This window comes from Myotis davidii, unplaced genomic scaffold, assembly GCF_000327345.1.
Source record: "Myotis davidii unplaced genomic scaffold, ASM32734v1 scaffold1622, whole genome shotgun sequence".
In the NCBI taxonomy this organism is placed as follows: domain Eukaryota; kingdom Metazoa; phylum Chordata; class Mammalia; order Chiroptera; family Vespertilionidae; genus Myotis; species Myotis davidii.
In genome coordinates this window covers 360,070-383,984 of record NW_006293535.1, presented here as the reverse complement: position 1 = coordinate 383,984, position 23,915 = coordinate 360,070, and the positions used below count along the sequence as shown (strand labels likewise).

The 23,915-nt window shown below is 44.6% G+C and overlaps 1 protein-coding gene across 1 annotated transcript in view; it reads right to left on the bottom strand.

The window, feature by feature from the left end:
• The window catches only part of ETFA (electron transfer flavoprotein alpha subunit), a gene marked incomplete at its 5' end in the record, with an annotated part of 51,879 nt that overhangs the window by 8,486 nt on the left and 19,478 nt on the right, over window positions 1-23,915 (bottom strand). Inside the window, 7 exons of the mRNA XM_015566177.1 lie at window positions 14,605-14,723; window positions 16,640-16,741; window positions 17,349-17,459; window positions 18,698-18,797; window positions 19,853-19,935; window positions 20,033-20,114; window positions 22,211-22,358. Of these exons, the coding sequence (XP_015421663.1) occupies window positions 14,605-14,723; window positions 16,640-16,741; window positions 17,349-17,459; window positions 18,698-18,797; window positions 19,853-19,935; window positions 20,033-20,114; window positions 22,211-22,358 (745 nt within the window). The remainder of the gene's footprint in view (window positions 1-14,604; window positions 14,724-16,639; window positions 16,742-17,348; window positions 17,460-18,697; window positions 18,798-19,852; window positions 19,936-20,032; window positions 20,115-22,210; window positions 22,359-23,915) is intronic.

Sequence of the window (23,915 nt, the reverse complement as noted above, 5' to 3'; positions counted from 1 at the left end):
TGGGGCCCGTGGAGGGAGATGAGGAGACAGCGCCGTGAGCCGTGGGGCCTGTGGGACCTGTGGGGCCCGTGGAGGGAGGTGAGGAGACAGCGCCGCGAGCCGCGGGGCCTGTGCTGGTCAGAACAAGACCGGGCATGGGGGGCTACACTGAGAAGAGGCGCAGCAGGACTGACCACGCAGTCACAGCCTCAGGGCGTCGGGACCATCACAGAAACAGCACACGCACCCTCTGAAAAGAAACGATCACGTTTTTTTCTCTAGTAGGTTGTGTTTTTTCTTAAAACTCTAGAAGAACCTGAAAAAAATATATCCTGAAAAACTCACATCTCAAAAAAAGGGGGGGGGGGCACCTAAATCACCTGAGTTAATAAATTAAAAATTGTAAATACCTGGAATAAAATACCAAGAAGAGAGCACAGTGGTCAGTTGCACAGTTTCGGTTACCCGTGAGCAACTGCAGTCCGAGACATTAAATGAAAAATTCCAGAAATGAACAAGCTTTTCCAGATTTTAAAGATTACAGTGTAGCTGACACACCACCTCAGCTTCAGGTGTGCAACGCCGTGACTCCACACCTCTGCGCCTCACAATGTGGTCGCCACGGCAACCCTGCTCACCTCCATCACCACAGTCCCTGCGTATTAGTGACCACACTTTACTCCCCGTAACTTACTTTACAACTGGAACGCCGAACCAGTTATAAAGGAGGGGAGAGAGAGAAAACATCGATGTGAGAGAGAAACATCGACTGGTTGCCTCCCGTATGTACCACGACCGGGTATCAAACCCATAACCTTTTTGGTGTACAGGACGACACCCCAACCAAGACAGCCAGGACACAGAGTTTATTCTTGTATCACATTAATTACGAGAGGCCCAGTGCACAAAATTTGTGCACTGGGGGTGGCGGGTGGGGGTCCCTCAGCCCGGCCTGTGCCCTCTCGCAGTCCGGGAGCCCTCAGGGGATGTCTGACTGATGGCTTAGGCCCGCTCCCCAGCAGTCGGACATCCTTGCCATGACCACTGCACTCACCAGCTGTGAGCCTGGCTCAGAGCTTCTGGCTGAGTGGCACTCCCCCTGTGGGAGCGCACTGACCACCAGGGGCAGCTCCTGCACTGAGCGCCTGCCCCCTGGTGGTCAGTGCACGTCAGAGCGACCGGTCGTTCTGTTCGGTCGATCTGCATATTAGCCTTTTATTACATAGGATAGGATTGTATTACTTTCCATATGAACAGCTGTAAACCTACTTCTGTCCCATATATATAGGGTTTGGCACCACACTGGGGGTCCTGGAAAGTACACTCTGTGGATAAAGGAGGATGACCATGTAACAGAAAATGTGGGGTGCACTTAACAGTAATACTTAGGGTGACAGAAAATTAGTGAGCTGAGATCTCAGCTCAAGAAAGTTGAAAATGAGCAAGTGTAAGAAACCACTTGTTCAGTCACTAGTATCTATCCATATAAAAGCCTACGCGACCATCAGACGGGTAGCTACGACGTGCACTGACCACCAGGGGACAGGCACTCAATGCAGGAGCTGCTGAGCTACAGTCACTTGGCAGCTGCAGTTCCCGGGTGACGCACTCAGAACCAGAGAGGAGGGAGCCCGATTCCGGGGTGCGTCACCCGAGACCTGCCCTCTCGCACTCTGGGACCCCTCGGGGGATGTCAGAGAGCAGGTCTCACCCCGATCCCCGCAGGCCCGGCCCAGGGATCCCACGGGTGCACAAATCGGTGCATCGGGCCTCTAGTAACTAAATAAATAAGGTGAGAGAGAGAGGGTTCAGGTCCTCACTCTTCCACTTACCATCCATGTTCTTGGGAGTTACGTAACCTCTCAAGGGTTCACCTCATTGTGAAACGGAGGTAAACACGCGCAGCTAATGGGAGTGTGTGATTATCAAACCACCGCGCACGTGGAGTGCTCACACAGGCTACAGAGGATCAGTGCTGCCAGCACTGCCTACTCATCACCAGGCCTTTAACTAAAAGTTATGATATGACAGCCACCGATCACATGAATTCCACTTTACTTGAGTAGTTTAAGCTATTAGTCTCTCAAAGAAATTTCTTATTACGGTGACATAGTTCTCCTGGGATAATGTACTGGAAAAATGTCATTGATTCCTGTTGGTTCCTTTTTTGAATTTAAAAAATATATATATTTTAAAATTGATTTCAGAGAGAAAGGGAGAGGGAGAGAGAGAAACATCAATGATAAGAGAGAATCATTGATTGGCTGACTCCTGCACGCCCCTCACTGGGGATCTAGCCCACAACCAGGGCATGTGCCCTTGACCGGAATCGAACCCGGACCCTTCAGTCCACAGGCCTACGCTCTATCCACTAAGCCAAACAGCCAGGGCCTTTTTTGCATTTTTTTAAGGTGAACTATAGAGTTATAATTTCTGCCCAACTTCCTAGACAGTGGTGGTTGAATGTGTGGTGAATTTCTTTATAAAATTCGAACACAATCTTTGTACAGGGATACGTATCCTAGATACACATTATCAAGACATTAAATTGGCCATATAAAATATATGAGGTAAAAATTAGACAAGTTTATGATATAAACTCATACACTGACTCTTTCTGGAATTGGGACAGTATTCTGCCTGCAGAAACTTCAATCCGCTTTACTGTAAACAAAGTAGGAAAATTTAAACATTTAGTTTTTTGTTTACATGACACATGGATTTGAGTGGAGTGGTTAACTCTGGGTCTGTCAGAGCACCAAGGCCAAGCCAATGTCGCTTCATCTCTTTGAAAATCAGGTTTAAAATTTCTTTTCTACCAACAGCCTCCCTTTCTAGACAGAGTTGGGGAAGGAACATAAAAAACGACATTTCTTCGAAGATGAAAATTTAAAAAACCATCATAAGCAATTCTAACTGAAGTTCCGAGCCCCAACGTAATTACGTTCTCAAAAACAATGCCTGCTGCTGTCTCAGACTGGACAACAGTTTACAACATGGCACGCTCTCTCTCCACCTTCCTTACTCCTTCAAAGCAACTGTTCCAGCTAAAACATGACACACACCCACAGGACAACTGCCGGGTGAGGGGTTAACGGGAATTTATTACAGCAAATAACGAATGTCTTTCCGAGGAGCAGATTAACCTGACTGTACTTTCTAATTACGGCAAGGCTCCCGCGCATTAATGTTGCTATAGTTCATCTTGCTGCTCATTTAAAGGCCAAATTATCTCTTACGTTTGCCAAATGTGTTTAAGTCCCTTCTCTTTTTGGACGAGGCCCCCAAATGCGAAGCGCAGTGATCGGTGGCTCTCTCCCCAAAGAGCTCCCTCCTGTGCCACAAACTCACGGGCAGGGCGATGGCTACACTGAGCGTCACACAAAGGGACCTGACCCCACTTGGGTTTGAAGCTGAGTCCGTCCCATCCATCAAACAAGGCTCCCGGCGAGGACAGCACTCAGGACGCACATTCATCACCACAGTCACACGAGCCGTCTTGGGGATGCTCTATGTGCATGACAGCAACTCCGACAATCACTCGAAGGGATGGGTAACACTCCCGTTTACAGACGAGAGAGCACAGCCTTGGGCAGGTGAGTGAGCTGTCTAAGGATCTCTCCACATAGTAAAAGGCAGGGCTCCTAACCCAGGTTTTTTAAATTCAGTACTTTCTCTACTACCCCACAGTAGCTCGTATTGTGACAGTACTGGCAGCTTTAATTGAAGTCACTAGTCTATTAGAACTCTAGTATACATTTATCTAGAGAAAAATCTCTGAAGCCAGATGAGATGAACAGCTAAGTTGGGTTTATATGTAAAAAGTAGCATCGATTCTAGCTCCCACCGGATTGTCCCGCGTCACTAAGAACCAGCCGGTACATTATCTCTGGGCTCCTTACGCTGAGTAGGGACACACGCTTCACCCTGCAGCGCTCTCTGCCACTCACTCTGAACAGAACACTTCTCAGCCAGGCCCCCACGCGCACCGGCGGCAAGGCCGTCAGGGAGACGGACCCAGAGGAGGCAAGGCTTGGAAATTAGTTTGCTGTTGTTGATGCTTGTTTTAATGTACGTGCCTGCACTGAAAACCAGCTAATACTTCCAGATAGAACAGCACGCGGACCTGGCTTTCAGTGTCGTCACTATCTGGCTCCCAGTGACTCCTAATGGGAAGTCAGAGCAAAGGCAGCAGACACTCAGGAGGCGGCAGCGGTCCCCGCCCAGCTCTGGAGGCTTCACGTGAACGGAGCTTCCCAGGCGTGTGCTCATCGGGCAGAGGATGTGAGCCCCGAATTCAGCCAAACATGTTTGAAACCCTAAACCAGCCTTGGAAATGAGCGTCCCCATGTTCTCCTGCCGGATCCCTTTCCCCAGGAGGAGCCAGTGGGTGCCTTCCTCCAACTCCCTGGAGGGGACACGCCCAGAGCAGATGGCAGTGCATACACCACAGCAGATGCTTCAGCATGTACCTCACTGTTTTTTTACAAAACGTAAACGAATAACCCAGTTGCTCAAATACAAAGTTAAAATTTTTTTTTAAAGAAAATAAGGACATTAACTATATTGTGGCTCACAATTGGAAAAGTTTAACTGTAACTCAGAAAAAGTGAAATTTCAGCTCTTAACCTTTTAGTACTGTTTTTACATGATGGGTTTTGAGTACCTAGGATGCAGAGGACCTGAAATAAGGTTTTTCTTCAGAGAATTTTTTATAGTAAAGTCTAACTTTTAATATTGAACTATTTTGCAATTAAGTGCCTAGTATTAACTTGAGCTTCTACATGATTTCACACATTCTTCAGTGTGGGAAAACACTCCCAAGTATACTGAGAATGTGAGAAAGCCAAGTATATTAGATACACTGTTGGAATTATTCAGATTAATTTATATTGAAATATTTGGGTAAATGACATCAAAGTACTTAGATATATAAACAATCTAGTGCAAAGCTTTGCATTTCAGCAGGTTAAATAAAAAGTTTGACTATCAAATATTTTATCATTAAGGTCTAACATGCTGAACTGCACAGACCAGTCAGGAACACTGGCGCAGTAAGGAACGCTAAGGTCGTCCAAGCAATCTCTACTTACCAACGAGAAAAAGCCGAAGCCCCAGGAACAGCTCACCAGAACAGGCTCCCAAGCACCACTCTTCACTCCCTTGCTGCTACTTTCCCACAATTACTAGGAAAGGCAGGCCACTGCTAAGCACAGCCTTTCTTGATGTTTAGTCTAAAATTACGATAAGCCCCAGCCGGCTTGGCTCAGTGGATAAAGCATCGGCCTACGGACTGAAGGGTCCCGGGTTCAGTTCCGGTCAAGGGCACAGGCCCAAGTTGTGGGCTCGATCCCTAGTAGGGAGCGTGCAGGAGGCAGCCCATCAGTAATTCTCTCTCATTGTTGATGTTTCTCTCTCTCTATTCCTCTCCCTTCCTCTCTGAAATCAATAAAAATATCTTTAAAATAAAGAAATAAATAAGATAAAATAAAATTATGGTAACTTTTATGCCAAGGAGCTCATGAAAGCTACAAAATAACCTGAGAAAAACAGCTTGGAGGTTCCTCAAAAAGCTAACCACAGCCCTAGCCAATTTTGCTCAGCGGTTAGAGCGTCAGCCCGCAGACTGAAGGGGCGCAGGTTCAATTCTGGTCAAGGGCAGGTACCTCGGTTGCAGGCTCAATTGCTGGCTCTGGTCGGGGCACATGAAGGAGGCAACCAATCCATGTGTCTCTTGCACACAGAAGTTTCTCTCTGACTCTCCCCCTCCCTTCCACTCTCTAAAAATCAACAGAAAAAATATCCTCAGATGAGGATTAACAACAACAAAAAGCTAAATATAGAATTACCATATGGCCCAGCAACCCCACTCCTTGGTGTAGAACCTAAAGAACTAAAAACGGGGACTCAAACAGATACTTGTATGTGAATGTTCACACAGCATTATTGACAATGGTTAAAAGATGAAAACAAAGCAATCCCAATGTCCGTCAACAAATAAATGAATAAACAAAATGTTTACAGAATATTATTCAGACATTTTTCAGCCATAAAAAGGAATAAAGTTCTTACACACACTACAATACAGATGAAATCTGAAAACACGCTAAATGGAATAAGACAGTCACAAAAGGACGAATAATGTAGGATTCCACCTTTATGAAATACCCACCAGCACAGGCAAAATCACAGAGACATACGGGGATGACCGGGGAGGACCAGGGGCTGGGGTGGAGGGAGGAGCTACTGTTTTATGGGCATGGAGTTTCTCTGTTTGGGACCATGAAAAATTTTGGGTATAGTGATGACGGTTGCACAACATTGTGACTGTTATTACTGCCACTGAATTGTATACTTAAAAACGACTAAATGGCATATTTTGTTAGATTTCACAACAATCACAAAGTCATTAGAAAGTTATTGCCCTGTCAGAAAACTTCACACAATTCTCCATCTTTAAAAAACTTAATTCTAGACTCTTACGTATTTGCCAATTATAAAATTTAATTACTATAATGTTTAAAAATATTGACAACAATAAGGGGGAAAAGGTACTACAGGGTCTACGGGAATTCTCTGTCCTCTCTTTGCAATGTTTCTGTAACTCTGAAACTGTCCAAAAAATAAAGTTTATGGGGAAAAAGCCAAACAGATTTGTGAAGTTCAGCCTACGTTACAGACAGATCTCCGTTTAGCACCTTCTAGAGTTGTAAGGGTTTCATTAAGTTATTAAAATACTCTTTTGTACAAGATGCTAGTACTCGTATCTTGAACCCTAAAGGGAACGAAGGGGTGGGATTACATACGCTGAATGTCAGTTATCCATCGAATAAACACTGCCTTCTAGTGCAGTCTATGATCTCTGACATTCATGCGCATGTTTGTATCTGAAGCTCTTCATGAGAAAGTAAATTAGTTTTAATATGAACCAAAAATTCAGTTAGAATAAGAATAAAGATTTAGAAGAGTTCTATTCCTTTCAAGTTACCACACCAAGAGAGCTACAACAAAGACTTTCTGTCTACTCTGACTGATTTTCATGTCAGCTGTTAAACTGGACTGACAAGATAGGTCAATATCTCATATCAGCGGAATGCTTTCAAAGTTACTCTATATGTAAAAAGAATTCAATAGACTCTCCAAACTTACAAATTTTAACTTTATATATACAATAATATTATATAAAAATGTTACTGATACAGTCCTCTGGAATAAATGTTTAGATAAATCAGTCTAGCAACAATGAATCAAAGATAGACTTAGAAGTCAAAGATACAACTAATTTTCAGCAAATACGTTTTTAACTCCTCACAACCGGTTTATGGGTCCAGACCCCTGTGTGTGCACTGCAGCCTCTCCCGGTCCTTCCGGCTGCCCCGCAGGGCTGCCCGCCACCGCGGCCTCTCAGAAGCTCCGCGCTCCGTGCTCGTGGACGCCAGGCCACACAGAATTGCTCTTGGTCCTCTTGGGACAGAACGGCAACGGCTTTCAGCTAAATGCGCTCACATATGAATATTTTAGTACAGCTTAATGCTTCTACACCAAACCCAAAGGAATAAAGCTTCCATCTGTGAACACGGTTCCCTGGGAGTTAAAAGCCAGGCTGGATAGTGCAGAGTGAGGACACTCAGTCTGCAGCTTTTAGCCGGACAGAGCAGCGGCCCAGCCGTACACAAGTAACTCTATGAAGTCTGTTCCTACACAGACCTTCTGGCATTAGTGAGTTTTCAGAAAGAGCCCCAGAATCAAAATTTCTTGTGTTGATAAATTCTCCCAAAATTGCTTCTTCATCTAGTAACTTTTCGCTTACTATCAGAATTATAAATGGACCCTGATCTGCTAGTGGAACACCAAAATGTAGACAAAGCAACTACTGCCACGAAGAAGATGCACGGAATGCAGAAACCCATTTCCCTGGCAACAGATAACAGCTTCTATAATGACTGCAACATGCTTCTCGCCTGATGGTTAGGAAGGTGAAGTCAGCAACCGCCTGCAGGCAATCCAGAAACAAATGTAAACGGGGAACTGCCACTGGCCCAGGCTTAAAGCCATTCCAATTCTAACCATGGCATAAATCTGACATTGTATTAAGCTCAGCAAATATTAATGTGCTAACAACATCCAATGACATTATCAGACATCAGTTAAAGAAATAAGAATTCAGCAGTATCTGTTCATTATTTCAAAAGAAAAAAAGTCTTAGCAAATGAGGATTTGTAATAGTAACTGCTGGGCACAATTTTAAGTGTTTTACATATATTAACTCAGCAAGATTTTATAACTTCCACACAAAACAGTGACGATTTTTTATTGATTTCAGACAGGAAGGGAGAGGGGGGGAGAGAGAGAGAGAGAGAGAGAAACATCAATGGAATCATGGACCGGCTGCCTCCTGCACGCCCCCTACTGGGGATTGAGCCTGCAACCTGGGCATGTGCCCTGACCGGGAATAGAATTGTGACCTCCTGGTTCACAGGTCGATGCCCAGCCCTGAGCCAGGCTGGCCGGGCCCCGCAGTGACCACCATCACCACTAGACGGTGACAATACTGTACAGAGAAGTTCAGGGGTCTGTCCAAGGTCACACAGGAAGCCAGTGGTAACACTAAGACCTGGACTCAGGCAACCTAGCTGGAAAGTCTAAACCCTTAACCCTTTTTAACTATTACATACAGTCTATTGTAGGGAACTTCTTTAATCTGATAAAGAATGTCTACCAAAACCAGACAGCAAACATATCCAGTAGTGTACTAGTATAGAGGGATCTCCTTGAAAATAAGAATGAAGATGTTTATCATCACCGCTTTATCTAATAATATCCAAGGTCAAGACTTGCCTGTGTCTATGGTTATGCATGTATGTTCTTTGGTTAATCTCATCACTGTCTTCCATCCACTGCCCCTCCCCTCTGACAGTAGCTGTCAGTCTGGTCCAGGTATCTACGCCCCTCGCACAGCAAAGGAAACCAACAAAAAGAAAGGGCAACCTACTGAATGGGAGAAAAGTATCTGCAAATCATATATCCAATAAGGGGTTAACATCCAAAATATATAAAGAACTCATACAGCCCTAGCCGGTTTGGCTCAGTGGATAGAGCATTGGCCTTCGGACTGAAGAGTCAAGGGCACATGCCCAGGTTGCGGGCTCGATCCCCAGTAGGGAGCGTGTAGGAGGCAGCTGATCAATGATTCTCATCATTGATGTTTCTCCTCTGAAATCAATAAAAATATATTTTTAAAAAACAGAACTCATACAACTGAATAGCAATAATAATAATAATCCTATTAAAAAAAGGAAAGACATACAGATGGATGGCCAACAGGCACATGGGACGGTGCTCCACATCACTAAATCTTCAGGGAAATACAAATCAAAACCACACACAGTACTCTTACAGCTTTTCCACTTTCTGTAAGTTTGAAATTATTTCCAAATAAAAAGTTAATTAACAAATACAGAGGAACGAAGTCTTCGTTGCAACATAAGCTACAGACTGGTGGTTTCATATCACTGCGTTGGAATTCTTAAAGGGAGCATGAATCCATCAACGTACCAGGAGATGTTCCATATATACGTGTTCCATGATCTTCTGTATGTGTGTGTAAACTGCTGTGAATGTCAAAGAAAAATGTGCTTAAAAGTGTAACCAGCCCTGGCCAGTGTGGCAAGAGGCAGCCCGTGCACCAAAGGGTCACTGGTGTGATCCCCGGGCAAGGGCACCCACCTGGGGTGCGGGTTTGATCCCCGGCTCACATTGATGTCTCTGTCTCTCTCTCTCTCTCTCTCTCTCTCTCTCTCTCTCTCTCTCTCTCTTCTCCCACCCTCCCTTCCTCCCTTCTACTCTCTCTAAAAATCATTAGGAGAAATACCATCGGGTGAGGATTAACAACAAAAAGTGTAACTACATTCATAGAATCTTTTGGATATTATTTTTTCTCAAAATTTTGATAATAAAAAGGAAAATTATTTTGTGAGTACAAGGAAATGTTTCCCTTACTTGAAAAAACAGGGAACTTCTTACTACTGGCGATGATGCTTTTCAGAACTGTTACAAGAGGTTCCTATAGAGAACACAGATCAAAGTTTAACGAAGATAAATGAAGGGACTGTGTTCAGCTTAAACACAAAGAAACACGGCATGACTAGCAGGCAAGGGAGACGGTTCAATAGCAGGCGAGAAAGTGCGGGGGGATCAGACAGCTCTGCGTGTCCACAAGGGGAACCCATGCCAAGGTGGGGTGTGGCTGCCAAGAACCTAAGGCAGCATTGAGCAGCATTAGTTAAAATATTATTCAGGAGGTAATAACCCAAATCTGCACTAGTCGGAACAGTGTGAAGCAATGCCTTCAATCCAGGGCCTCGGGCTCCTGCTGACGGCCGAGGGAGTAACCCGCCAGACCCGCCCTCCTGTGGGGAAGCATGCGCCTGGTTAAACACAGACAGTCCCTGTGTGAGGACACGGAGACCCACCAAGGCAGGAGCATCCGAGAGGCCAGCTCTGCAGGGAGGAGGCACGGGGTGAGCCCACCACGCACCTCTACCTGCTCCCGATCGGAGAGCAGCCCCTGGAATGGAAACCGCAGTCGTATCAGCTGAGGAAACACAGAGCCAGTCCCTTGGCTGCCACGGGACCAGGAAAGTGAGGGGAAAACCCCAGACGGAACACAGACGCTGCTCAGCACCCCGGTGAGGCCGGCACCAGCCCTGTGTGCGGGGCCTCCACACCGTGGCAAGGACGAAAAGAGAAGGCAGAGTTTGGAGTTTTATTTCTGCCAAGTTAACTGCCTGCTAAAAGTCAAACGTAATATTCTTCACAGGAATGTAACAGAAGCCATAATCTCTACATGTTATTCACCGTCTATAATCCACAACTACCAGGACAGGGATGCTCAGATACGGTCTGCGCCTCCCTGGGGCCCCAGGACCCCTCCAGGTGTCTCCAAGGTCAAGACTTTCACAGTGACATCAAAGTGGTACCTGCCCTTTTCTCTCCTCCTATCACACTGTACAGTGGAGTCTCCTGGCGACTACATGACTTAGGAGGACATCATCACTCGGACAACTACTAGAATGTACTTTAGTGTTTCCTAAAAACCTTTAAGGTAATAGGTCTTCACGTATAAATATGAATGTTTAGAGAGCTTAACCCCTTCCCCGGCAGAAACGTGTATACTCGTTTTCACAAAACGTTCTTTTTCAGTCGTCGACGAGTATACTAAGAAAATATGGTAAAAAAATATGGTTTATAGGAAGGCGAGTTACAAACTGTTTTCATAACCAGCATCAAAAATACTATATAGAACCAAAATAAAAAAATTAGTCTGAAAAAGAAACGTTTTTAACAAAAAAATTGTTGGGGAAGGGGTTAACTCAGTTCGTTCTCAGGACAGCAACGGTGCTCTTGCAATTATAACTGCTACAAGGTCTTTAACCCCATTACCATCCAATAAACTGACGTCTGAAATCCCAAAGGTTCCTGTACACACAAGCAAACACAGTATTCGTTGTCCCGGATGGCAATAACACTTAATTTTTGAAAACTTTATATATTTTAAATGTTAAGCCTATTATTTTTTAAACTTTTTAATGCTTTTATTGATTTCAGAGAGGAAGGGAGAGGGAGAGAAATAAAAACATCAATGACAAAAAAGAATCATTGACTGGCTGCCTGCCTCCTGCGTGCCCCTCACGGGGATGGAGCCCACAACCGGGGCGTGTGCCCTGGTTCAACCCGGAGCCATGCCAGCCGGGCTGCATGTTTTATTTTACACACAGACATGGTGACTTAACAGCCAAAAATTATTTATTTTAACTTTTCAGACCAGAAAGCAAAGAGTCAATTCTGAGAAAACAATTGAAAGTTTTTGTTGCCAAGGACAAAATTTGAGCATTGAGGTGATCATTAGAATTCTAAAAGACTTGGATCCATGAATATGAGCTTTAAAGTGTCTTTTAATAAGACAAGTGGTGACATCAGTAAACGTGATTTCTTTGATATTGATAAAATATGGCTTGCACGCTTGGGAGATGTGCCAACTCAGCAAACCATTATTTTCTAAACAGACAATGCGGAATGTTGCAAGATGGCAAGAGATCCACTCCAAGTGCAATGTAGACCAATGGACCTTAATGTAAGAGAATGAAATGTTCACTGATACGGTTTCAGAATCCACACCTGAAATAACCTTTCCGAAATGACACCTTGTCAAGTTTTGATGTGACATTAAAGAACAATATCCACAATTTTCTGAAAAGGCCATTAAAATACTCCTTTCACCAATGGTGTTTTTCATAGAACTAAAACACACAATCCAAAAATTTTCATAAAACCACAAAAGACCCCGAATGGCCACAGAAAACCTGACACAGCAAAACGAAGTGGGGGGTCATGCTACCTGATCTCAAACTAGACTACAGGCCGTAGCAATCAAAACGACATGGTATTGGCATAAAAACAGACACACAGAACAATGGAACAGAATACAGAGCCCAGGAAGAAACCCACACCTATGTGGTCAATTAACATATAACAAAGGCGGGAAGAGCACACTGGGGTGTGAAGACAGTCTATTTATAAATGGTACTGGGAACACTGAACAAACACATGCCAGAAAATGAAACCAGACCCCCTTCCTACAAGAATAGACTCAAAATGGCTAAAGGCTTAAATATAAAACTTGAAACCATAAAAATCCTATAAGAAAACAGGCAATCATATCTCTGACATGTCTCTGAGCATTTTTTCTGATCTATCTCCTCTGGCAAGGGAAACAAACAAACAAAATAAGCATCAAACTAAAAAGTGTCTTCACAGCAAAGGAAACCAAACACAAAGACAACCCACTGAATGGGGAAGGCAGTCGCCAATGACATTCAACATGAAATAAAACGGAAGATGGATAGGGAAGGCCCAGCATGGGAAACACTCACAGTGCATGCGTCTAACAGAATCTGTACACAGCTTACATACATAACTCCTCCAAAGAGATGATAACACAAAGCATCCAATTTCAAAATGGGCAAAAGACTGAACAGGCGCTTCAAAACAAATTTCCAAGAAAATACTTATAATTTTGACTCTTGTGAAATTTTGAATGAACATCTGACGAACAGGGCACTGAGATGAGAGACATTTCTAATGGCTGTGACAATACAGGTTTCCCACTCTCTCAGAGTGGAGTGTTCCAAGGAAACCTTCCGTTAAGCCAAAGGGCATAAAACTAAGCAATTGTCATTCATTTATTTTCATTTTTTTAATGTATTTTATTGAATTTGTTACAGAGAGGAAGGGAGAAGGATAGAGTCAGAAACATCGATGAGAGAGAAACATCCGTGTTTGTCTTAGCCCAGTGGTTCTCAACCTTCCTCATGCCACGGCCCTTTAACACAGTTCCTCATGTTGTGGTGACCCCCAACCATAAAATTGTTTTTGTCGACACTTCATCACTGTAATGTTGCTACTGTTATGAATCATCATGTAAATATCTGATGTGCAGGATGTATTTTCATTGTTATAAATGGAACATAATTAAAGCATAGTGATTAATCACAAAAACAATATGTAATTATATATGTGTTTTCCGATGGTCATAGGCGACCCCTGTGAAAGGGTCGTTTGACCCTCAAAGGGGTCGCGACCCCCAGGTTGAGAACCGCTGGTTTATATGGATAACTCTGTGCGAGTTCCCAGACCCCACACGGCCTGACACACGGAACCGAAAGTAACACCAGGTCACAGTGAACGCAGGGCCACTCCCGCCCTCAGGACGCCACTGCCTGTCACTGCAGAACAAACACTGAATACGATTTTCGCTTTTCACTTTTTTTCACAGAAGTCATACATCCTCTTCAGATTCCTTTCAGTTAAGTGGAACAGAGTAATAATGTAGGACTTTCGTGAAAGCAAAGTGGCTTGACCCACGCTTTCAAAAAGCGAAGATGCGTGTATCTTGTTTTGAAATACAGTAAGACCACTCATTTCCTCCGCACGATAAATATTTAAAGTGGCTGAGCACCCTACTCACTGAAGACTTGCGTCCTCTAACAAATGTGACGATCATTACGTGTTTCACTGATTCCACCGTGAAAGCTAAGCATTCCCTTTGTAAGGTTTGGACAGGTTTAACTGAGGAACTTCCTGGGATCGCTTATCTAGGTGGATCCGAATTTTCTAAATCTCATGCAACTAGATAAAATACAGAAATGCAGTCGGTGATCAGACGATGTAAGACGACAACTGTCGTTCACAGCCCCCAATTTCAAGATTCTGTGTTCATTACTATAGACTCATTATTCTTGATTGATTTTATAATATATAGGCTTTATAGCAAATAAATGTCAATGTGAACTTACAAAGTCCATTTAACAATGAAATGCTGCTTTTACCAGTTTTATATTTCGTGTTATAAAATGAATTTGAGAAAATCTGAAAAACAATGGTGGATTTAAGAACAGCCAAGCACTGACCGAGCCCCGGAAGTCACAGACCTTGTGAAGAGCACGCTCACATGGTGACGGCTGACTGCTCACGCACGCGCATCAGGACATGAATCACCGAGGTGAGTGTTCAACCAATGCACACGTCTTATCCCCATGTAACTGCATATGTTACTGCAATACTTACCGGTGCTACTATCTTTCCCGTCTGTCCAACCTGCATGTCGTTGGGAACAAAGCCGGCATCCACAGCAGCACGAGAAGCGCCAACTACGGGGAAATGGTCATTGTTTAAGCCGATGGTTCAGCCAGCTGGGCTGTCGCTGATAACTACAGAACAAAACAAAACTCCCACACTGACCTAGTACAGTTAGAAACTTACTTTATTAAGGTCTTACGTTATCACCTCCTTCCTTTATCAAGCCCTTTTATTTCTCAATGATTTTTAGCTTCTGGGTCATTGTCATTTCTCAAATACTAGTCTTCATTCGTGGAGATTTTAACACCCTGGGTTCTTAGTTCCTTAAACGACTCTCCTCCAGTTACTGTCGTCCATGCTACCTCACCCACACGCACGGCCATACACCAACTTCTCTATTACCAATATCCCTTGACAACTTCCATTTCCAAAGTCTCTCTGTGACCTCCCTCTTCCTAACTGACTTCCATTAATACCTAACTCCAACTGGGACCCACAATTCTATTCCCTGTCTCTCTCTCCCCTCATGTGTCTACCTTTCCTATAAATGATCAAATACAACTTTAAAATATTAAATGTTCATTTCAATTTGTATGAGATTTATATTAGACCACCAATAAAGAAAAAAACAAGGGCACTGAGTTTACATGCCAAACACCTGTTTTCCTGAGTGCTTACCTGTGTACTGACTCACAAGCATCTTACCTTAAGGGACCGTGGCTGGGAACAGGCCACATCAGCAACCCAAGGCCTGCAGGACATTCAATACAGACAGATCTCAATTTATTCAACCACAAGCTGTGTGTGTGATAATCAAATCAGACTCTATCCTGCCCCAGATGCACATTCCAGGTTTATGTGACTGAAACCAATCTCTACAATCCTCAGGACTCTCCAACACAACCTTGCGGAGTACTGTATGTGGTCTGTACCAGCACTTTTATAGTGAAGAAATAATGTTGGGAGCATCCCCATCATAAACTCAACTTAGGAACAAAGGCACAGGGCAGCAAACACCAGTAGTCAGAAAGAGGCAGAAGGCTCAATTATCCACTAGATTAGTAATCTAATTGCTTCGAGCAGGATGTGGGTGTGAGAGTGTGCATTGATAGTGAGTCTGTGTGTGGTGTAATTGCACGTGTGGTGTGCATGTGGGTGAGAGTGCGTCACTGCCGTCTCCACGGTATTTAGCAAAACTTCACTGAATGACTGAAGTGATTTGAATGAAGTCATTCCACTAGACTTCCCACACCTCACCAGCAAGAAGCCCTGCCTTCCCTCTTTCCCCAGCACTGTGCCAGGGGCCTGGCATAGAGCAGCACCCAATAACAATCACTTCTTGAATAAATAAGGGATGAAATGAGTCAGATATATCTTTTCAAAATGTTAAATGATTTCCCCTCAATGCCTCTTGCCAGTGCAAGGCTGTCTGGAAGCTTGCTTGTTTTGTTTGATGTTTGCTTTGGAAAGATTTTAAAGCCATGGCCGACTGTATAAAATGGGTGTGTGTTCTCCTAGAAGCAGGAACATGACATACAAACAGGAGCACGCGTGTGCAACATCAACAGCTTTGACATTAGGCGTGAGGAAACTTCCAAAGAGTTATTCACAGAGAAGGACCCTGTAGAGCACAGCAAGTTGAAGCAAAGGAGTGTGAAGGGGAGAGTCACCCCATGGCCCAGCTTCCCCCCAATTCTATGGCTCACAAGCCAACGTACCCCTCAGAATAACTAGGCAGTCAGTCAACAAAACAAAGACACTAAGTTGTAAAGTTACGCTGATAAGCTCTGTACTACGCTCCCCCTGGGGCCAGGGACACAGGTTTGCAACAGAAGCCCAACTTGGGTATTAAACCCATGATTTCATTTTCCTACTCGGTGAAACGGAAACAATACTCACAAGTTTCCTACTTCTTACATTTGGGGGAAAAAATCTGTGCTCCTCTAAAGTAAACATTGATAAAATCGAAGTATTTTAGCTTGGCCTCGTCTTTTATAGTCAACACATTACAAATCTCACTTACCGCCGGACACCACCACTTTGGCGCCAGTTAGCTCTGGTCGGTCACTTTTGGTTAACTTCTGGTCGAGCCATTCTGATATCCCCACCGGGGAACCGCTGGACGCTGCATACATTGATATATATAACAAAACAATGACTATGAATTCCAGTTGTAAAACGACAATAACTTTTAAGAGAAACACACAAAGAAGTAATTCCATGAAATTTAAGTCTGTTGGTTGCTGTACATGTTTTGGGCTCCCACTTACATTCTCTCTGAGTTTTTGAAAGATGCAGGGACCAGATTCTAGCCTTTCCCTCATGGGCTGCGTGCCTTCTGAGACGTACCTATAAACTGGCAGGACCCTGTCTACGCGGGTCCGATCAGATGCTGTGCCTGTTAGGGGGTAGCACTGGCTGCCCATTTACTATTCCATCCTTCCACTCAGCAGGACCTCCAGGTATGACAGCAGGAACAGTGAGAGGAGAGCAAACACCTTAACACCCACGGAGCACATGCATCTTAATGGGCCCTCTCTCCCACCCCTTTCATCTACCAAAGCAGCTATCCTTGTACCAAACATGACAGAAAAAGACGTTATAAATATTTCTCACTCTTGGGTAAGATTGGGAATATCACGGCAAGTTCTCTGCATTAGTTTAACCAGAGACCATCTCTCATGCTCATCTACGAACAGACAAACAAATACAGACCACAAGAGAACGCTCACCCTTCTCAGAACTGGCACCGCCTCCACTTGTTGCTGCCGCTTCAAAAGCTGTTCCTCGGACAGAAAACACCTTCACCTTTTCGTCACACTTCACTGTACATAACGCGTTTCCTGAAATACAGGTTTTGTTTTAAAAAAAAACACAGCAACCAGGAAAGATAACAAAGAATACTCTTTTGGTTCGGAATTTACTTCACACACACACAGGGCAGAAGTGACTGTGGGCCCTTGTCTCCTTCCTCTGCTAGGTGTGGGGAAAGGCCTAACCCTGAGGGGACGTACCAGCACACATGGTTTAACCTCGGGGGTATTTAAAAATAGGACCAGCTGCTGACCTGCCCAGAAGCAACTAACTGAAACCGGAAACCACACGAATACGGCGCACTCTTCCTAAAAGGAATAAAAACTTCCTCCCCCAACACACAGTCAGTAGCTCAATGGCATGGGCTGCACCAACTGAAGAATAAAGAGCTCCGCCTGCTGAGGGAGGAAAAGACGTGAGAGACGACAGGGCAGAAAGGAAGAGACGTGGGGCCTGGCCATCGTCCCGTGCGCCGAAGGGTCGCTGGTTCAGCTCCCAGTCGGGGCACGTGCCTGGGGTTGTGGGCTCCATCCCTAGCGTGGGGGTGCAGGAGGCAGCCGAGCAATGCTGCCCTCTCGCATTGATGTTTTTCTCTCTCTTCCTCTCCATTCCTCTCTCTCTAAAAATCAGTGAAACTATTTTTGAAAATAAGAGTAAGAAGCGTGATAGAGATTTAAAAAGGTTTTGGGACTTTTCTTATTAAATAGCAGTCACACTACGAATGACCTAAACTATGACCAGATATTTCTCTCCAAATACTACTAAAGATCAAAGTTCTGATGTGGGAGTGACCATTTATCTTGAAACACACAACTTCAGTCAGAAAGAATTAACAACACAGTGTGCTTAGCCAAAGGTCAATCAACCAGAGAGACACGGAAATGAATTTCTTAGCACAAATGGAAGGGAAGCAGCAAAGACTGAAAATGCTATTTTAAAAAAAACAGAAGAAAAAAGAGAGTGTTGCTTTTCCAGGTGTCAATCACAAAATGTATTGAATAAGGAATCCAACTCTCACTGACACTGGAAAAACCTCACTGAAACCTGAGTGACCAGGAAGGAAAGAACCGTGCTCTTCATTTATCAGAGAAATTTGTCCTGTCCTGGTCCAGCTACAATGCAAAGGTTTTTCTCAGGAACTTTGAAGATGGTCCATTCAAAGCACATGTATGATGTTTTAAAAAACCCTGACTTCAAGATTAATTTCTGCTTGTAAAATTGACAAACATTTAACATTTTAAATTAATTACTTTCCTTAGGTACTCACCTGCATAAATAGTTCTCACAAATGTGTCAGGTGACTTGATTGCAATGATGTCAGAAATTGGGGCAACATCAAGTTTGGCTGCGATTCTGGGCAAAAGGTTCTAAAAGCAAAGTAAGCAGTAAGTCATACACATACAAGCCGATGAATGGCTCCAAACTACCAGCGATAACATTCTCTAAATGATATTCTATAGAAATTTTAATTCAAGTATTTTATATTTCACATACGTCTTTAGACACTACAGCTTTAAGCACAACTTTTTGTATAGTCTTTGTATTAAATAAGAGTCTTTCATGACTCTAACTACATTAAGAATTTGAGTTTTACATGTTAATGAACCACCTTAGCTCAGTAAGCTGAATTATGAGATGCTATCTGCTTTAATGAACATCACTTACAAAGTGTGACAGTTATGTATTACTGAATTTAGATGAGAAAAAACAGGAAGATACTTAGAATAGTAACATTCTCGAACTAAGAATATATTTGTATATATTTACTTACTGTATATATACATATACATAAAAAAAGACTTCAAAGGGGATAAAAGAAACGAAACCTAGGAGAACCCCATGACCCCAGAGAGAATCTGGAGGCCCCCCCCCTTTATTAAGAACCTCTCCCTGCGGACCACTACCCGGTGGCGCACACTCCCTCCTGGCCCAGCACAGAGCACTCACCAGGCCACAGCTGTTTCACACTAAGGAGTCTCCGCCCACACACAGCTCTTCCCAAATCCCCAGTGAGGGAGAACCTGGCCTTTTCAATATCCATCCGTTACCCAAACAAACCAACCCTTCAAATGGGTGACAAATACAAATGGCATTCACACTCACACAGAGACAGTTCAACGTGGTTTTTAAATATAAATCCTTAAGTAGCCTCCATGACAAAACCTGAAAATCTGGAAGGGGCATTCTAATAGATTATGACAAAATCTTAAAAGAGCAGAGTTGTCTCTGACAAAATTCGAAAACATGGAGATCATGTTTTAACAGAAATTGTAACAAAACTTTGCAATAAATTTTAGCAAAACGACCACATTAATCCAGAAAGCCAAGATCAGCTCTCGAAACAAAGCCTGCGGTGGTTTCAGCACAGTGACCTCCAGCCCTTCCGGGTAGTGACACCAAAGCCCACCCTCCACCTGCTCACCTTCCCGAAGGCAGACGCTCCGGCACAGATGTGCGTGTAACTGAACTGCTTCTGAGTTGCCAAAACCAATGGTGTCAGTTCCTCTGAGAAGCAAACACACCTGATAAGTAGATTTCGTAAAATTCCCACACCATATGGTCATCAATGAGACATGACAGTCTTGTCCATTGGAAAACCTACCTGGGAGAAGGCCCTTGTACGCATCACTCTGAGCCACCAGAACCTTTGCTACACCTGCTACTTTGCAGAGATCTTGGGCCACCTGTGATTAAAAGTGTTTAATTATCCATCTAACAGGAAGATGCAAACAGAGCCACCACTACAAGTCTCAAGAGAGCATAAATCCTTAAAGGGCAGTTGTAAGAATCCTTATCAGAGAAAGGGCTTACTCAGAAATAAAAAATATATACCCTTTAACAAAGAAAACCTATGCCAATTGATCTTACAAACTGATCTTAAACAAAAATTCCTGCCTTGAAAATGAAAGTACTAATTGATAAACCAAAATCCACAAAGCTCTCATCAAATTTAGTTGTGCCCTGTTCTCTTTACCTTTCATTTCGTGCCAGTTCATCATTTCAGAAAGCGTGGAAGGGGCAATGGCTAGGTTCTCTCTGTCTCTCCCAGTAACACAGCCAATACCCTGCAGCCCCAGGGCTCCCAGGGGTGAGAACAGGACGCAGCCACGGTGGCTCCCAGCCACAGCCCTTTACTGGCAATGACTTCTGCTGATGTTAGAAGCAGTGAGTCTGGGCAAGACCAAAATCTCTTATCAGTCCGTTCACTGGCACCACTGAGTTCCTGCCCACTTACATATATTTGTCTGTAATGAAACACAGATTCCAATCCCTCATTTTGCCTGTTTGGATCAGGAGGGGGCTCTGCCTCTGGGCCGCTCGGGTTTCCTGTACAGAGAGGCAGCTAGAAGCCCCCATCTCAGTCTCTGAGATCACAGCATGGCTGGCTTCCGCGTCAGCGGAAACACGGCAATCCTGTTACCGTCTTCTGTCTTCTGGTTGACGTCCACGCTGACTCACTGATGAGCAGGCATAAAAGGCGGTGTCCCCTGCCCCCTCAAAGGATGGCAAGGCTGGGAGAGGATGCCCTGCACAAGAACCTCCGCTGAAGCAAGTGTCACTGGCAGGGCAGGCCACCCTGTTCTAGCAAACTACCTCCTTATTCCCAGCAAAAGCTTCGGGTACTGCACAGAGAAACACCTGCTGCGGATGATGAACGGCTACAGAGACAGTACAGAGCTGAAATCTGCCTCGGCCACTAACGGTCTCCTTATACAGGCACCGACTGTTTTCCTTTAAGAACAGAACGTGACAGGATAATAAAATTGTAACTGAACAGAAGATGATTTCTGCTTTGATTTTTCTCAGAATAACGTAAATAGCATTTCAAATATTTTAACATAATATTAGAATAATTATTTAAAATCACAGCAAATAAACAATCAGACCCAGAACTTGCATATCTGAAATCCAGTCCTGTGCCATCCATCGGCACCGGGGGCTAGTGTCACCCACGTCAGGCTCGGTAGCTGTTAGCAGCTTTAGGAAGAGAAGTCCATAATTTAACCCCAAGCCAGGCAGAATTCGTTCTTTTAAGATATCAGTGTCATGTAAGAAGCTAGAAGCCACACTGGCATTCCGAGCCTTATTCTACCACATGGCCTGCAGCAATGAACGGATTTAATACACAGTAAACTTCTGCAAACAGAGAAGGGAACACGCCTTCTCCAGAGGCCGCCCCCCAAGTCCCCGGGTGTGGGAGGGGCCTGGGGGCTCCGGCTCATCAGCGTCACCGAAGCACGATGCCAACTGCAGGCGGCCCCGGGGCCCAGGCCCCGCACACCAGGGGGCGAGTTTAGAGCGTCGCTGTCTTAGGCCAACAACAAAAACGAATGCCATTCGCTGAGGCAGACCACGCCAACTCTCACCTGGAAAGCACAGGACTACTTCCATTGGAGTTCTTACCCCAATGAAAGGAGCACGCGTGGTAGTGGGTCCAGATTTGCCACTTCCAGGAATTAAAAGCAATTAGCAAGTATATTCGTCAATACAAAAAGGAATCGGCTATTAACCTCTAAGGGGACTCCAATATTATCATTCTACTTGGTGCCGGAGGGCACACGATGGTGCCAGGGGAACTGAATCAAGGTTCTACCTCATTCAGAAGATGAAATGCTTCGTGGGCACCTCGGTTCTCCTCACACACAGTGAGGGTGTGACACTGCCACGTAATGAGGATGGGGCCGGTGTGGGCCAGTCCTCACCGTCACTCTCTGCTGCCACCTTTCCCTGTCTCCTGACGGAGATTACATTCGCTATGACTGACCTTAGAGTCTCTCACCTTGTCACATTTGGTTCCAGCTATTAAGCAGGACACTTCCCCTCCCAGGCGTGAGGCTGCCGTGATGGTGTGTAAGGTGATGGGTGCTATGGCGTCGTTTGCGTGCTCAGCTATTACCAGGGTGCTCTGAAATCGAAGCAGTGTGGCCTAAAAGAGGGAGACAATGGGAAAGAATCTTATAAAACACATTTCTTTTTTACTGATTGCTAAGCATGTGTGCTTTAAAGAAAACTGGACACAGTATTCAGTTCTTAAATCCTATATAATAAAAGGCTAATATGCAAATTGACCAAACAGCGGAACGACCGGTCGCTATGACGTGCACTGACCACCAGGGGCAGACGCTCAATGCAGGAGCTGCCCCCTGGTGGTCAGTGCGCTCCCACCAGGTGAGTGCCGCTCAGCCAGAAGCCGGGCTCACGGCTGGTGAGCACAGTGGTGGTGGGATCCTCTCCCGACTCTGTGGCAGCGCTAAGGGTGTCCCCCGAGGGCTCCCGGAAGGCGAGAGGGCGCAGGCCAGGCTGAGGAACCCTCCCCCCCTCCCAGTGCACAAATCTTGTGCACCAGGCTTCTAGTGTATTTATAAAACACTTGCTCGGTAGCAAAAACTAGACTATTGTGTCTACCACTCTATTACTAATATTCATACCTAATAAAACAAACATGCAAAAATTAGTGTTCTACTGTTAGAAAATTTTGAGAATTATTTCAAAATAATGTCCCCATTAATCTATGTTCAATGAGAAATTCAATGTACATATAAACTTAAAACCCTTAAGCAGACATGTTAGTATCAAAGTAGGGAACAAACTACTACCAATTACACTCACTGGTCAAAAAGAAAAAAATGGACATTTAAGGCCTTTTCCAGCTCAAAAGTTGTCACCCTAAAATCCTACTTTAACTACACTAGTGGCATAGAATATGACTAAGGATTCAAAGAGTACAACAATGAAAGATTCAAAAACTACAGATCCATCACTGAAAAGGCTCTTTTTAATTTTTTTTATTGATTAAGTTATTACATATGTGTGTCCTTATCCCCACATTACCCCCCCCCATGCCCTCGCCCCCCTGGTGTCTGTGTCCGCTGGTTAGGCCTATGTGCTTGCATATAAGTCCTTTGGTTGATCTCTCCCCCTTTGAAAAGGTTCTTAAGCAAAAGTCACTTGGTTATTTTATCTTATGCACCATTCAAGGGTCCCCTTTTTTATGGAGAAAAGGAGCCAAGATCTTAAATATTTAAAGATAATAATTGAAATACTTAATAAGGTAACTAACTACCCAGAAAAGAATCCCTATCTCTTCAAAGCACTGCTACTTAGCCCTGGCCAGTGTGCTCGGTGGTTAGAGCGTCGACCCGCACAACAAAGGGTCTCGAGTTCGGTTCCTAGTCCAGGGCACGTACCAGGTGCAGGTCTGATCCCTGGCCCGGTCAGCGCCTGCAGGAGGCAACCCATCGATGTGTCTCTCTCACATGGATGTGTCTCTCTCCTCCTCCCTTCCTCCTCCCCGCTCTCTCTGAACAAGCAATGAAAACAACATCCTCAGTGAGGATTAACAAAACGACAAAACAACCCGCAGCACTGCTGTCTAAACCAGGACTGTAACTGTGGACCGCGTCGCTGTCAATCCTGGGCCCTCAGAGCCACCGGCAATGCGGCCGGCACCCCCTTCCTCCCCGCGCCCTCCCCCGGGGCTCCGC